This window comes from Acipenser ruthenus, chromosome 8 (genome assembly GCF_902713425.1).
Source record: "Acipenser ruthenus chromosome 8, fAciRut3.2 maternal haplotype, whole genome shotgun sequence".
Classification (NCBI taxonomy): domain Eukaryota; kingdom Metazoa; phylum Chordata; class Actinopteri; order Acipenseriformes; family Acipenseridae; genus Acipenser; species Acipenser ruthenus.
In genome coordinates this window covers 53,326,163-53,343,610 of record NC_081196.1, presented here as the reverse complement: position 1 = coordinate 53,343,610, position 17,448 = coordinate 53,326,163, and the positions used below count along the sequence as shown (strand labels likewise).

Sequence of the window (17,448 nt, the reverse complement as noted above, 5' to 3'; positions counted from 1 at the left end):
GCAGCTTTTAAAACCAAGCTGAAGACATATTTTTATAGTCTATCATATACATAACTACTACAATTGCCTTTTTACTGTATGTTTTATTGTTTTTATTACCATATTTTATCGTTCTTAAGTATTTTATTATACTTACTAATTTGTTGGTCTGCTTTTATTGCTTACTGATATGTATGTTTTATTGTTTTGTCCGTGTGAAGCGCTCTGTGGCAACTTGTTGCAAAGGGCGCTATATTAAATAAAGATTTGTTTGATTGAGTCTGGGGAAGCACCAGTCCGTATTCATGAAAACAGTCGCGAAGGAAAAAAAGCACAGCAGGTAGGCAGCGTCTGCAAATGTTTAACTAGGAGTAACCTTTGTAAGGTTTATCCGGACTGCTGCAGCGCAGACATGTTTGTTCAGAGGGGTCAATCTCCTGGGCACCTCTGCTTTCAAAAAGAACAAACATGTGATGTTGAATTTAGAAGCGGATAATTAAACACATATGCTAGCTATTTGAAATGTTAACGATTAATTTTGAACCAGGACGCATAGATAAAGTTGTGAAAGGCCAAGATAAGGTTTTGAATCGAGGAGTTAAATCGAAGCGCCCTGTAATCTATTGTTAGACAGGCAAAGCCAGGAGCAGGATATTCAGTGTGGTACTGCACTGATGTACAATGTGCTCTTCATGACTGACAAGAAGCCTTCACAGTTGCTTTGAAATTATGTGAATCTCAAATACTGTTGCCCCACATGCTGACAGAGGGCGGTGTGTACAAACTATATTATCTCTAAACAAATGTGCATAAATATTTCATTTTACAGTCTGACTATAGTTACAAAATGATCATCCACCTGTAAGCATTATGCTTACAGGTGAAGCAGGCGCCTGCCAATTCTGCCTTGTATGGAGAGTTCTGTTCAGAGTGCTCTGTGCTGCTCATGACATTTGCAGTTTTAAACTTATCGAATACTAATCAGCGAGTATCTGCTTTTTTTAGAAGTAGAAATGCTCCTGTAAACATAAATAATATGTTTACAGGTTAATATGGTTTTATTTATTAGGCACGGCTGCATTCTAGTAACAGCAGTGATGGATGATTGAATTTGTTTTTGGTATTTGGTAGAATACAGTATATTCAGAGTATACTGTGTATAGTTTATTGAGTCAAAAACTGATATATTTCTTACTTGCAAAAGAAAAACAAAGTGCAAAGCCACAGAAAGTTATACCGAGTCGAAAGATGAAAACCCCTGCCTTAACACTTCATAAATCTTGAAGATTACATAAGAACATAAGAACATAAGAAAGTTTACAAACGAGAGGAGGCCATTTGGCCCATCTTGCTCGTTTGGTTGTTAGTAGCTTATTGATCCCAGAATCTCATCAAGCAGCTTCTTGAAGGATCCCAGGGTGTCAGCTTCAACAACATTACTGGGGAGTTGGTTCCAGACCCTCACAATTCTCTGTGTAAAAAAGTGCCTCCTATTTTCTGTTCTGAATGGCCCTTGATCTAATCTCCATTTGTGACCCCTGGTCCTTGTTTCTTTTTTCAGGTCAAAAAAGTCCCCTGGGTCGACATTGTCAATACCTTTTAGAATTTTAAATGCTTGAATCAGATCACCGCGTAGTCTTCTTTGTTCAAGACTGAATAGATTAAATTATTTTAGCCTGTCTGCATACGACATGCCTTTTAAACCTGGGATAATTCTGGTTGCTCTTCTTTGCACTCTTTCTAGAGCAGCAATATCCTTTTTGTAACGAGGTGACCAGAACTGAACACAATATTCTAGGTGAGGTCTTACTAATGCATTGTAAAGTTTTAACATTACTTCCCTTGATTTAAATTCAACACTTTTCACAATATATCCGAGCATCTTGTTGGCCTTTTTTTATAGCTTCCCCACATTGTCTAGATGAAGATATTTCTGAGTCAACATAAACTCCTAGGTCTTTTTCATAGATTCCTTCTTCAATTTCAGTATCTTCCATATGATATTTATAATGTGCATTTTTTATTGCCTGCGTGCAGTACCTTACACTTTTCTCTATTAAATGTAATTTGCCATGTGTCTGCCCAGTTCTGAATGCTGTCTAGATCATTTTGAATGACCTTTGCTGCTGCAACAGTTTTTGCCACTCCTCCTATTTCTGCGTTGTCTGCAAATTTAACAAGTTTGCTTACTATACCAGAATCTAAATCATTAATGTAGATTAGGAATAGCAGAGGACCTAATACTGATCCCTGTAGTAAACCACTGGTTACCTCACTCCATTTTGAGGTTTCTCTGCTAATCAGTACTTTCTGTTTTCTACATGTTAACCACTCCCTAATCTATGTGCATGCATTTCCTTGAATCCTTAATGCGTTCATCCATATTACTTCTGGTTACAGCAGAAAGAAACCGTCAGAACACTTTTTGGATGGAATATAATGTAAGAACCCTGAAAATTGAATAAATCAACACAAAAAAACAGAAGCTCATGGTGTTGTGGCAGGAAAATAATTTCTTCATTTGAGTTGAAGTTTGGACCCAGAAAACATGGACCACCACAACCGTTCATGTACACATTTATTATTTGTTTATTTAGCAGACACCCTTATCCAAAGCAACTTACAGAGACTAGGGTGTGTGAACGATGCATCAGCTGCAGAGTCACTTACAACAACATCTCACCTGAAAGACGGTCACATAGTAAGTCAGTGAATAAGCCGGGATTTGAACCGAGGACCTTCTGGTTACAAGCCCTTTTCTTTAACCACCAGACCACACAGCCTCCCAGTGACCCATTAACACCTGTCCCACCAAGACCCCATGAATTGACGAAGACTATTTTGTTAATGAAGTACATTATCTTAACAGTGTTTCTCATGTCCCATTGAGTATTTCCTTGGACTGAGCTCAAGGGGGGAGGCGTGGTCTCAGGTTAGCACTAACCTAAAGCAGATTGTGTGCAGAACAACCTAGGACTGTAGTGCTAATGAAAGCTAATGATTTCAATTACCGTCAGCAGAAAAAAAAGAATGGCTCATCATTTACCGTACATGCTCATGCTAAGTGTTTATTAAAGAGGTTTCCAGAAATTAGCATAATAAAGAATTTATAACATGATAAATACCAGCCACAAATTAGTGTATAAACATACAGTTTAAGCAGTTATATTTTAGAACAGGTACAATTAATACACTATATATATTTTTGTTTTACATATTTCACTGGGAATGTCTTGTTTACAAATACACACATTTACACTGGAACAGAATTTAAATCTCCATTTGTGGTGGTCACAGAGATGCAGCCTCACTATACACAACTAAGCAGTACTGCAGACAAATACTATAGGTATTTAGATGACGGTAACATTAACAGCTGTTTGTGCAGACATGTGTTCCTTTAACCAGTCCAGATACCTGGACACTCTCGTGTAGATCCCATATTGGCCTGGCCGCGCACATCCCTTCCCCCAGCTCACAATCCCAGTCAGAAACCAGGTGTTCTTGTACTTTGTAGCATGAGGCCCACCGCTGTCTCCTTTACAAGAATCCTGGTTTCCTTCAAAATATCCTGCACAGAACATGTTGTCGGTGATATTGAGCTTGCTGTTCTCTATGCAGTCCTGGGTTTTAAGCCGCGGCATCTCCAGTCTGCGGAGAATGGAGGAGGTCGGGCCTCCTTCACTCAGCTTTCCCCACCCACTCACAGTGGAGTACCGAATGGCTGCCAGTTCGTGCACCGCAAGCCACTTCTCTGGCAGGCAAATTGGGACGGCATAATCGCTGTTTATGATTGGCTTCTCCAGCCTAAGCAAGGCAATGTCATTGTCAGCCGATAACTCAACATATTCCTTGTGGATTATCATTTCAGCTACAGGAATCGATTGCTCAGTGCCTTCATGTTCTTTGGTTTTGTGTTCACCTTAAAACAAAAATTGAATTAAATGAAAATTTGATATTACAATGCAGTAAGTAGTGAAAGAAATGTCTCCAGAGCCCGCTCCTTCTCCACCCTCACCCCGCAGTGGTGGAATGACCTTCCTATAGATGTCAGGACTGCCCAGTCCCTGACCACATTCTGGTGCCTCCTCAAGACTCACCTCTTCAGAAAGCACCCGTAGAACTCCTCTGTTTTTCCCCTGGGACACTTATCACCCTTCCTTAAATGCGCTTTACTTGCTCTTATCTGCCCCCTATTTTACTGCATTTAATCCTGTACTTCAGAGTACTGTAATGTGCCAAGTGTTTAATCTGTAGTATTTTGTATTTAATCATATCCTGATGGAACTATCACTGACACTGTTATCTGCTGTATTATTGAATTGTATTTTGTCACACTTGTACTTGCTTGAACCAAAGTCATTGTATTTATCATTGTATTTATCTTGCTCTTAATTGTATTATTACTTGCACTGTGATTCTTGAAATGTATTTGTTTACGACTGTAAGTCGCCCTGGATAAGGGCGTCTGCTAAGAAATAAATAATAATAATAAAAGTCGGGTCTTAAAGGATCCAAGTGATTCTGTCTCAACAACATAACTAGGTAGTCCATACCATACCCTCACCTACTCTTTGTGTGTAGAAGTGTCTCCTTCTCTTTCTCCTAAGTATATTTCCACGTAATTTCCAGCTGTGTCCTCTGGTCCTGGTTTCTGTACCGTTCTTAATGTATTGTATTTATAAATGCAAGTTCTCAAGCTTGTCTAATATTAGAATTGTTACTGTATATCCCAACACATTCTCATCTCATAATAAAACTTATTAGTGGAATTCTGAAAACAAAAACAACAGAAGGGGAGTTTAAAGTTTCAGAGTAAAAAAGTACATACCAGCAACTACTTTTAGTTTCTTGGCATCTTTGTTATGCACACAATGAGCCGCAGTAACAACCCAGTTTGGATGTAGTATGACTCCACCACACAAGAATAGGCCTGAATATTCCAGAAGAACCTGAAAAAAAAAGAAAAGAAGTGGTAAATCCTGAACATCAAGAAATATTTACACTGTACAAACGGGAGTACCTTTAAATAAATCATGAACAGCTAGCGTTAGCGGGCACATAGCAAGATAATGATGTTTAAAAGTTATTTTTGTATATTCAAAACTAGAGCCATCAATAATCTGAAAAAGCTGATTCCCGTCACTTCCATCCACAGGATACAATACAAAAATGTCAGTCTAACATACAAACAGCTGCATTCATATGCTCCCATACTCTGATGTAAGTATGCCCAGGTTGCACTTACATGCGTCACACTTTACATTGTTCCTAATATCTGGAAACCCGCTATCCAATTGTGAGAAAACTTGGTACAAACATAATTTAGGATAAAACTACAGGGAGCATCGGATTGCCTAAATATTCCAATACAACCTGACAAATAAGAAATGGTTCCATTCTTTATTACGCATGCATAAGTGTCTCACTGCGACGCAGCAAGAGGAATCTAAATGATGAACTGGCCTGCCATAGTATTGTAGCTTCTTGGTTAAGCAGATTTCATTCAGCTCTGCATCCTCCTCCTTCTTCCCATACAGTAGCTTCACAATGACTGAATGCTTTACCTGCCAAGGGCATTCTCCTTTAGGACACACATTTCCACCAACAATCCGGGAACGCGAGTCAGGATAGTCCATCATGTCGGACAGCCTTCTTTCCAAAACTGGTATCTTTCCACAGGGATACTTCACTGTTAAACAGAAGCGTAAAATAAAGTAATTCAGAAAGCTTGGCCAACTAAATAAACACAAATACAAAATGGGTTTAGTTCCCTACTTCTCTCAAAGCAATGCCACAGACAGTATAATGGAAATGAACCATAACAACAACAGTAATAATAAAATATAATATAGGGATTGATGTACACCCAGCTGTACAAAAGGCTGTGATTCTATCTAGGGTATCTAGTGACATATAAATCAGAACACCTCGATAGAATGACAGCCTTATATGTACAGTTTTGGAGCATATTACTTTAAATATGCAGACCATTGTTGTTTGTTTTGGTGTTGACAATGTTTTATTGTGTTAACGTAGTGGTGGTTAAGTTTGTTTTTAAAAATTGAGGTTAGCAGTTTTATCATCAACCTCATTATACACAGGAAATCTTATTATACACAGGCAACCTCATTATACACGGGTCTCACAACACCACAGTGTATAATCAGACTGTAAAACACCGATATTTATAGGAAAATTAACGTTCTCCATGTACAATAATAATAATAATAATAATAATAATAATAATAATAATAATAATAACAAAATTTTAAAGCATAGACAAGTTATTAAGAACCATGGCAAACTATGGTAAATGCATGTATAGTATAATAATGGTACAAATGCCATGGCAATGATTATTCATTGCTCTTTCATGCTGTTCTGAAAAGCTTTCTCACCTTTCGAAACACAGGTTTGCTTATCTTCTGCCAGCTCATGACCGTCTGCACAGGAGCATTGGAGATGGGACGCTGTATCATTGCAGAAATGCTCACACCCTCCATTCAGATAAATGCATTTTTGAGCATCCTCTAAGGCTATGCATACAAAAGGAAACATTGTTTAGAAATGCATAGTAGAACTTTTAGATGGGATAAAAGGCATTCAGAAAGCGTGGTAAACCAAATAAACTCATAAACAAAAGGGCTTTAGTTCCATACTTTATCTAAATGCACGATTCTGCAATTCGTAATCAAATGATACACTTTTCTTAAAAGAGTGGTGATCTTTAACATCCATTCCCTACTCCTTATTATGGCGATGCAAGCTTATCACAGGTTCTTTATTCATTGTACAATGCAATGGTTTATATTGGGTTATGTTTTATATTGGTACCGTTTTAGCATATTTTGTGCTTACACTGCCCCTGAGTGCAGAACCAATGCATTTCCACTGAGGATCATTGGTGGGGGTGTTTAACATAGTAAGTAACAGGGTTACCTGATTCACAGTTTCTGCCTTCATAGCCTATTGAACATTGACAGTTGTAGGACTTGATCCCATCGATACACATTCCATTGTTGTGACATGGGTTGGAAAGGCACTGATCATCATCTTACAGGACAGGAAACAAGAGCACAAAAAAAGCACAGATTTAATGAAACGGTACACTGGTGTACTGAAATGACCATAAAATCAACAATGGAGAACAAAAAACAAAAACTTCTTACCATTATAAACCTCCCAAAAATCCTCCTGTGGACATAAATGTTGTTTTTTTAACATCAATTCATCAACATAAACAACCAGGGTTGTCTTCCCTGTCTATCATGCTTTCTTAATCAGCCGCTTGCATGCATGCAGTCAGTCAGATCTCCATCCTTGCAGAGAGTAGAGTGCTGGGGCAGCAGTACCACAGCTTCTGCTGTGCTGGTGAAATATTGTTCATGATTGTTTTAATTGCCCTAGCAGTTCCTCATAATCTCAGTGGCTGGGTATTGCTGTAAAATTGTTTACGACATTCCCGAACAGCAAGAAATATTTACCATGACCCCAGTGTATCTTATTGATGACCCGCAGTATTTGCCTGAATTGGGGGCCCGTAGTACATAGCTGGTGATCAGTGAGGCATTGTTAAAAGGTAATTCCTCTTTAAAGATTATCCTCTTCAAAGTTTAGGTCTTAAAGTTATGAGTAATGGGTTTTGAATACATTTCCTCACTTTTATTATATCGGTGATATTCTTTTTCCACCACCATCATATATCTCAACATGATACAATATAACATACACACCGCTACCTTCACATACTCCCAGAACTCTGACTCTCAATAGATTGTGTTAAAGAATGTCCAGGCCTCACCTTGTATCTGGAAAACCCCTTATCCAATTGTTATGAAACTATATCTGTCCGTCCCCCTTAGGCCTATAAAAGTTTCCCCACAGTAAAAACATAGCAAAGTGTAATAAAGCACAGTAAAAGCATGGTAAAGCAGATTTGTAAAGAATAGCGAGGCAAGGTATAGTTGCCTATTAATAAACATGGCAAACCATGGCATATTATAATCAGAGGAAAGGCATGGGGAAACTGCAAAAATACTGTGCAGAAATACTGCAGTAAACTTTTAGAAGGGTTTGTATGTCAAACTTACTTAGTATCTTGAGAACACAATACTGTAAATCAGTCATTTTAATATACTTTGCAATAATATTAAACACATTTTCTTACCTATCAAGGTTTTGAATATACAGTTTTCATCAAACTATGAATATACATCATGCTCATCAACTTTTTCATCATACTGATATAGCCTACACATTTACCTAATACACATACATACATGAATAACATGGTAATTATTAGGATCTCAATTAGTTCCCCATGTGAGCTAAAACAATACAGTGTGTGGACTGCTGTCATGGCACTGTAAGTCCAGCAGGGAGTATTTCGTAATGTGTCTTGTTCTCTGTATCACTGTATTTCAACCCTTCCCCTTACCGTTCTCTTGTTATCTTGGAATATTTCCCTGGCTTCTTCGTAGGAGCATGTCTCTTCTTTGCATTCCCGCTCGAGCGACCCTGTCTTCAGCTCTTCAAGCCACCAGTTGGCTCGTTTGTGTCTTTGCAACACACTGTTAGCGACATCCTTCTTCATGAACACTGAGGAGTCAATATATTCAAATCTCTCTGTAATCTATACTTAAAAACTAAAACTGCCACCTGTAAAATGTTTCAGTTTACCGTAACATGACATCTTTATCTACAAAATAATGGGGTTCAAATAAATAAAGATGTAATTGTCTTTATTTCCAGACATCAGAATTGCTGAAGCTAACCCTGGTAATCCAGATTGACCTGTTGTCCAAACCATGTTGAAATACACGCTGTGTAAATATTACAGTCTCTGTGGGTTTTATTTACAGGGTTATTGGATTCTTGCTGAAGTACACATATAAAAACATGAAACAAAGACTAGACATTGTGCAGTAAAGCTCCAAGCAAACCACTAATCTGAAAAGGGTCTGTTCCCAGCAGGTTTGGATTAGCGATATTCAGCTGTAACATCCCTCTGTTAGCAAATGGATTTGGAAATGACAAAACAGATACATACATAATTGAATAAATGGTCTTATTGACTGATCAAGTGTCCCAATGGTACTTTTTACAAATGGGTATCTATCTGCACTGGAAGCCGATTGGCAGGTATCAGCCTTTTGATGCCATTATAAACCAAGCACAAAAATACATCTTTAGTTGTTCTTTCAGGGGTGCCCCAAATGACAAACAAATCAGTTCATTATTTAAATACAGTACATATATTTTTTTATTGGAATATGACAATGTTGGTTGCCTGTGACACCAGAATCCAGGTACATTGCTGCAATAAAGCTATACCATTGAATCATTTCAATTGAAGCTTTTACATTAATCATTACTTTTTGAATTCAAATGTTTATCAGCAGAAGTCTACATAAATATATTTTATGGGCCCTACCTGTTGCCGAAAGAGAGTAAGAGGACAGCAAAACCAAGTGGAGAAGTCGCAGCAGCATGGTGATCACTGTTTTTGTAAATCACAATCTCTACCCACATGTCCGAAGTCCAGCCAGACCTCTGTGGTGTTAAAAACAACAATTGCTGCAACCAATTAGAATGACCATCTCTGGCGTGTGTGTGACAAGGGTTAATTACTGTGGAGACAGGACTGGAATAATATTTGCAGAACTGTCTGATGTTAAAATTGTAGTAACTTGTAGTTCTATTTACGGGGGGTTCCAGGGTTACGGTAAGAACTTTATATGTTAAAGTATTAGAGAGCCTGGTTTCACCAGGCTCTAAAGAAAAAGAAAAAAACAAAAACAAAACATTTGTTGCTGGGACAACTGAAAGACTTTACAGTGGTTACCACAGTGATGTGTCCATTGGTCTGGTTCTACCTGGGTCTCCAGGACAATGATTTTGGTTTATCCTGGTCTAATCTGTTGCCCTGTGTCTGTTCAGTTGTAGTATACTGAGCATCAAAAGAAACATATCACTTATATTTGAGCATCAAAAGAAACTAAGCACTTACATTTGGATAAAATTCACTAGATGTGATCAAAAAATGACAAACTCTGTTTTAGAGCAGGTGCAGTGACTTTTTATTATGCTGATTAACAATTGACATCATGAAGATGCTGCAAAATGATCTGTCGATCTTGGGCAGATGTTGTGACTCTTGGTCTCCCAGTTCATGGCCTGTCATTGACAGAGTGTGTCTGGTTATACCGTCGCGCCAGGTTTGAAATTTCTGGCTGTGAGCATCTAAGACAGTGAGCCACAGTACGCTGACCTAGTCCAGCCTCTAACATGCCGATTGAACGAAGGCACTGCTCTCTTGACAGACGTGGCATATTGTTTTTTTTTCCTGTGATTTTCTTTATTGCTTTTATTCAAGCTTGCAATTACAGCTGAAATCACTCCATATCCAGTGTCCAATCAACTGTCTCACTAATTAGGTGTAAATGCATACTTCAGTCACAGACACTCAAGTGTGTCATGGTCAAGGATGAATGATCGCGTGATTAAAAAGAAACCAAAAACATTTTGTCAATGTCCATCATTTATATACCTTATTTTTTTTCAAAAATAAATGTGTTATAATAGTGATAAGTTTCTTTTGATGCTCTGTATATATAGAGGTCTATTTGCAATGAGTTCAGGACAATGCCCTTTAGTCTAGGCCCTAGGGACTCTAGGATCTGTCTAGAATAATATATAGTAGACGGATACAGACACGTATTTGTATTAGACGGGAAATCACATCTTAGATTAGCGATACACGTTATTTCTTCTGATTTACTTATTAGCAGTATGATATGCTGTAAAATGCTGATATTCTGCTCCACTTCAAGCGACCAGAAAGCCCACTCCTGGTAAAGCATCAGCTTGTATTCTACAGCACCCCATATGATATGTTGTATCTAAATGTATTTTAACACAGACTAAAATACATTAGCCACAATCATAGAATAGAGAAGATTGACATGACATGGGAAAATGATCCACCTTGGAGTCCTATCCTTTAAGCTCTCAGAATATACAGTACGCCAGGTTGATAATTATGTGAATGACTGACCTCCGAGGATAATCAGATGCTACATGCAGGAAGCTGTGATGAGACCTGCAGCTATGGGGCACTATTTCTCAACTAATGCCTGAAACATATCTTCCAGTTTTATTGCGTTTCAAAGTCTGCTGCTTTCCCACCAGCTGATGACTCATTTGTACTAACTTCATGATTTAACTGAGTAGCACAAACTGATCAATCAACTTTTAAACTTTTTTCTTTATTTTTTAAATCTCTTACTAGTTTAACAAGTCCCTTGCCATGTTGCTATACTCTTTCAGACTTTATCTTCACTTGGTGAAGGAATGTTATCCTGCCACCACACCATGCATGTATGTTCTCTTCAGATGCTGCAGGATAAATTGGCTTCAGTCAATGTGTATAATAGGTCCTACAGAAAAATGACAAGGAACTTTGTTGAGAATTGTGTTGACTTGATTTTGCTTGTTTCTTTTTTTGTATTGTTGAAAACTTTACATACCAATAGTATAGCGTTCTCGGGTTCCTTACATATTTTCCAATGTTGGTATTGTACAGTCAGTATATGTAAAACAGTAACTGCTTTTCCAAAAATAATAAACAGCTTTTACAAACTCTAGTCTTGTTAACCATTTGCTTTATTTTGATTACAACGTTAAAACAAAAAAGCCAACAACATCCATAATAACAAATTGACACACTTGAAGATACCATGTGGACACAGGGGAATGACAAGCAGTGCTGGTGGCTGACTTTGTTCTGTGAAAGAACAATGCAATCATCACAGGGTCAAATATAAGAATAGGAAAGATATTTGGGGATTTGACAACAACTATGTCAAACATTTGTGAATTTTGTTTACAATTATATTTGCTAACAGAATGAATTAAACTGGAACAGTTTAACAGACACTCATTATGAAGACATGTGTTCCTTTAACCAATCCAGATACCTGGACACTCTTGTGTAGATCCCATAGAAGCCTGGCTGTGCACATCCCTTCCCCCAGCTCACAATCCCAGTCAGAAACCAGGTGTTCTTGTACTTTGTGACATGTGGCCCACCGCTGTCTCCTTTACAAGAATCCCTCCGTCCCTCAGTGTAACCCGCACAGAACATATTGTCAGTAATGATCATGTTGGACCTGGCTATGCAGTCCTGTGTTTTGATTCGTGGAACCTCAAGTCTCTGTAGATAATCGGCTGTCGGCCCATTATCTGAATACTGGCCCCAACCGCTGACTGTAGAGAACTTGATGGACGTCAGTTTGTGGACCGCCAGGTGCCAGTCCGGCAGGCAGATGGGCATCACGTAATCGTTGTAAGTAATGGCCGTTTTCAGCTTCAGCAGTGCTATGTCATTGTCTATGATGTTGACACTGTAGTCCTCATGAACAATCTTTTCAGCAACGTGCTTCACCTGCTCATTCCCTTCAATCACAGTTCTTATGTGCTCACCTTTGAGAAACAAAAAAGGAGATACAATTACAGCCATTTTAATTCAACTGTACTTTTAACCAGAAAAGGACTAGCTACTTTTTAAAGTAGTTGTTTAATTAATATTTGCACATATTGAGTATGAATGTAACTGCTATGAATGTAACAGTTTGTTTCAAGTCTGCAGCAAGTGTCAACCAGGTAAATTAGACCATTACCACTAAAAATACATGGCTTTTGACCCTCAAAAAACTACTTGAGGAACACATTGAGCTGTCTTGCAGTGAATCCTTACCCAGGTTACGGTACCGTTTGAGTGAACAGTCAGTATGCTGTTTATGGGTAACATAACCATACCCACTGTTCCATTTTCCCGAGAACAGTGCAGTGGCCAGGCAATCACAAGCATGCTGGACAGAGAGCATTCACAGTGAAAAGGATACGTTCCTTCATTACAACTTTACGTCTCACATTACAGTGTATTGCTCAGCACCATTCACCTGCTCTGTCCTTTAGTTCTAGTCTTTCCTTGTTTGGACTCATTTAACACTTACCCAACACAACTTGTAGCTTTGAGATAGAGGCATTATGCACACAATGAGCAGCAGTCAAAACCCAGATGGGGCTTACAATAATACCGCCACATATGAAAGTATCCAAATACTGTAGATAAGCCTAGAGAGAGAGAGAGAGAGAGAGAGAGAGAGAGAGAGAGAGAGAGATTGAAGCTTTGGGGTATCTACTATTCCACTTGGTGCGTCACCTTGTGCAATACTTTTATTCCTCTAAAATAAAAACATTCTAGAAAAAGCATCATAATAAAATGTACATCAACTTTGGAATTACGCTTGCACATGATAGATGCATATTTTATCTTAAAATATTCCGAATTCTACTCTATATTTTGCATATGCAGTCCTGTTAATACATTTACTGTCAAACCTGCTTACAGTAATAAGAAATGTCCTTGAATTAAAGAGCCCACAGGTGCATGCAGCAGCCAGGTTAGATGAAAGATGAATCAGTCTGTACCTGCCAGGGACACTCTCCTTTGAGACACACGGATCCTCGCACTATCCTCGGGTAGGGAAGAACATCCAGGATTTTCTTTTCCAAAACGGGTATTCTTCCACAGGGGTATGGCACTGTGTTAAAAGAAATGGCAGCTTTCTAATGTTGATAACACAAGACACCAAATGCAGTCATCATAATACATTATTATTATTATTATTATTATTATTATTCCACGTTATTATGAGGTGGAATATCAGGGCAAGGCTGAAAAGATGAGGTCTGTTTATACACCCTGAGTATTGATATAACCCATACACAGATGCATATGGAGTCCTATAACTCATATATAGTGCTTTATTATTAATATACAAGTTAGAAAATACAGCTATATTTGTTGTTCTATTCATGACCAGCCTTAATTGAGTTCTTTGTCATTTTCATTGAAGAAAGGGAAAAGGTTGATGAAGAGAATACCGTTAAGTGGCAGAGGTAGGTTACTGATTGTGATGTCACCGTTTTGAATTGGTGATGTCATGAACAGGGTTTCTCTGCGATGTATTGTGTCACACAGCAGGAAAATGTGTGTTCTGATTGGCTGAAAGATACTCAGCCGCCTATAACAACAAATATAGCTCAACCTTAACCTGACTATAATTTAGGAAGACTGTGTCAACTATAATTGTGAAAGTGCATGTTGGTGGAAGACAGGGTTTATTTTATACAGACAACCACAATAGAAGAAAATTGCAGACCAAAGGGCCACAGCTGAAAAGAAGAGAGTCAAACCTTGTGAAATACAGGAGGTGTTGTCCTTGTCTAGGACATAGCCTTCCACACATCCACATTTCTGAAGAGAACCCTCCGTATCATTACAGAAATGCTCACATCCCCCATTGTTGATAATACAGCTTCCAGGGTCTTTAGTTTCTAGAAGAAAGAAAAGGGTGCCATTTTAAAAGATTACCACGGGGTAATTTCATGTCAAGTTCAAAACCATATATACAGTATTATATACATTTCATGTGGCTTCATATTGGTTGTGTCATACCCAGTTTTATTTTTTGTGTTTTTAAAAGTATGTGCTTTCAGGTAACAAAATGTAACGTGTAGCTCACAGGCCTTAACATGTTACCTTCTGTAATGAAGAACATGTCTTGTATGACATTAAGAAGAAGAACAACAGAGCTTTCACCTGACTGGCAGTTTCTTCCTTCATACCCTTCTCGACAGTAGCATATATAGGACTGCACCTGGTCTACACATGCAGCCCCATTTTGACAAGGCCCAGAATCACACTGGTTCCCATCTGAATGAGCAAGAAGACAAATGAAGATACAAATCCTGTTTGAACACTGAAAAAAAGACAACTGCTTCAATCAGAGCAATTTAAAAATCGGAGTGTAGATAGAAATGTCAATGCACACCATCAAAAAATAATATAAATGAAATATGGAAATTGAAATTTAAGGTATCTATTAAGTCAACTGAAATGGCAATTAATCTCACACCACTTCCATTCAAATAATATACATACACATTATTTAAATTAGTGCCCTCCCATTAGGTTTAATATACTTTAAAAGGCAAAAATACTCCAGGGCCTCCCAAGCACCCTTGCACAATTGACCATGGTATTTTTGCACTGTATTTTTGCAGTTTTCCCTGGTTTGTCATGTTTATTAACATACCTCGCTATTCTTTACAATGCTTTATTATTCATTGCTATGGTTTTCTGTGGCACGGCAAGAGGAAAAGGGTCATATTTTAGTAATCTGAACAACAGTGATATCTAGACCCACCATTTAAATGGTGATTCCACCTCAGAACAATCTTCATATTAAATAAACAAACAATCTGATATCAGGAAACATGTGTCTAAAAATATAGATTGAAAACGTACCGCTATAAATCCTCCAGAATGATTCCTAAAAAAGAAAGGGCAACAGTAGCAGAAAACATCTTCCTTTGTGGATTTACATAGCATCAAAAGATTAACTTCACACTAGAAGTCTAGGATCTGACTGTGCTAGTGCTATGAAACTATTATTTGTCTGAATAAAAACATTTACTTTCAAGATGTATGCAATGAAATTGTCAAATTAGAATGAGGCTGTTGAACTATGCCAGATCTAAATATACATCTATAACACACAGTGCTGTACAATCTAGAGTATATTGTTAAACCAGTATAATGCTTTACATTATGTTATACTTCACTGATAAACCACATGGTAAATGTTGGGAACTTTTTTAATGCTAAATGTTCATTTAGAATTTACTGCATGTAGCTTTGGTGCAAGCTGCCACAGCATTTACTTAGCATTGAAAATGGTTCCCTTTATCTAAGGCATTTCAGTGTCCTTTTATTTTTTCACCACACTTACTAAGTTATCCGATACCCTAAATATCTCCGAAGCTTCTTCATAAGAGCACTTTTCTTCCAGACACTCCCGTTCCAGATCCCCCAGTTTGAGTTCTTCTAAACCAGCGTTTTCACGCTTTACTCTTTGCAGGATACTGCTCGCTTCCTTTCTCTGCAAAAAAACTGGGAAGAATTTGTGTATGCAATCCATGTGAAAGCAATGGATTTCAAAAGAAATGTGTCTTTGATGGAATTTAGCGTTTGCCATTTCAGATCAGATCTCATAAATAATATTCTACAACGGTTGGTTGGTAAAATTTGAACACACACATTTAGAACGATGTGTATTCACTGTTCATAAAACAACATGACAGTTGTTTTTATGCAAGAGAAGACAATATTCTTTCTGTTGCATGAGTGTGTGGTCACAGGCTTATAGGTGTTACTCAGCCAGCTTTTTGTCAAAAACAAACAATCACTGACAACATACTGTATATCCATCCCATCCCACCACACAGAAGATAATGAAAATGTCAGCTCTAATTACTGGCACCGCACATAAGTTATTGTCAGATCGGATTAGCAATGTACTAAAATACCATACAATAAAAAATAAGCAGTACAGTTTAAAAAAGATTATGGTTTACAATAATTGTATTTGTTTTTCCATAAAGGCAATTCATTTATGTTTATTTGATACAAGTCTTTGAAGAACGCCTCTTTCTGCGTCTTTCGTGTAACGTGTCTGTCAATTATTTCCACCTTTTTATATCTGAATGGTAATAATGCATGTGAATTTTACTGTTGCTTTACAAAAGGAAAACAGAAAAATGAAACTTACCATCTAGAAAGCGACACAGAGAGTTGTTGACAAAAAACAGCAGGACAAGGCTTAGGAACTGTGCTTTCCAGCAATTAGGAGACATGATGATTTCGAAATGGCAGAATTTGTTGTCCCAATCGCTGTGATCAAAGTTCTTAACATGCACTCAAATACAGGCAGGGCAAGATCAGTGATAGTCACTGTTTGTGCTTTGTGCTGTTCAATAGCAAATCAATGTAAGAGCATAACCCTTACTGGGTAATGAGTTAGTGGGTGAAGAGGTTTGTTATTAGGTGCTGCCTTCACTTCTGACCTCCAGATCTCGTCTTGTTTCCTTCATTAAAGCTAAATTTTATATCTGCTAGGCAGACGGTTCTTGTATCTTGAAGTTTCCCATTCTGATTCTACTATATGCATTGCCATATAGTACCTTAGTTTTACCTTAGTTCATAGGGGTTCACCATGCTTGCCTTTACTATGGTTTACTACTGCTCTCTCATCATGTTTCACCACAGTACATTTCCTGTACTATAGGTCAAGCTCAGTACCATGGTATGGCATCACTCCCACACTCACACCGTCTCAGCCTCACTCTGGTAAGCCATGGAAGTGAGTATAACCTGCAGCACAGGAAGTGATAAACTGCTGGTACGCCAAAGTCTAAACGTTTTAAATCTATGAAATCTTCAAGGGGGGAAAAAAAGCAAAAGAACAAAGGGATTGTGAACATTTTTATATTACTGAACTATATTAAGAATCAGACCATGTAAAGTGTGATGCCAAAAAAGCTTTATTATACAAGCAT

General features: G+C 37.9%; 2 protein-coding genes across 3 annotated transcripts; both read right to left on the bottom strand.

Annotated features, from left to right (window-relative positions):
- Positions 1-3,020: 3,020 nt before the first annotated feature.
- On the bottom strand, positions 3,021-9,520 carry LOC117407265 (coagulation factor VII-like). The gene is made up of 8 exons (XM_034012062.2): positions 9,416-9,520; positions 8,420-8,580; positions 7,152-7,176; positions 6,922-7,035; positions 6,381-6,518; positions 5,547-5,671; positions 4,811-4,931; positions 3,021-3,901 (listed from the first exon to the last, which is right to left on the bottom strand). The coding sequence occupies exons 1-8, from the start codon at positions 9,471-9,473 to the stop codon at positions 3,333-3,335; spliced, it is 1,311 nt and encodes a 436-aa protein (XP_033867953.1). The 5' UTR covers positions 9,474-9,520; the 3' UTR covers positions 3,021-3,332.
- Positions 9,521-11,628: 2,108 nt separating this feature from the next.
- LOC117406890 (coagulation factor VII-like) lies at positions 11,629-16,891 on the bottom strand. 2 transcript variants are annotated; one of them, XM_059029253.1, is made up of 8 exons: positions 16,662-16,891; positions 15,843-16,003; positions 15,359-15,383; positions 14,591-14,764; positions 14,245-14,385; positions 13,477-13,589; positions 12,999-13,119; positions 11,629-12,465 (listed from the first exon to the last, which is right to left on the bottom strand). In XM_059029253.1, exons 1-8 carry the CDS (start codon positions 16,744-16,746, stop codon positions 11,924-11,926), a joined length of 1,362 nt encoding a protein of 453 aa, XP_058885236.1. In that variant the 5' UTR covers positions 16,747-16,891; the 3' UTR covers positions 11,629-11,923. The 2 variants fall into 2 exon arrangements, with proteins under 2 accessions (XP_058885236.1, XP_033867167.3); XM_034011276.3 differs by having other exon boundaries at positions 14,651-14,764; positions 16,662-16,885.
- Between the last annotated feature and the right edge of the window lie 557 nt (positions 16,892-17,448).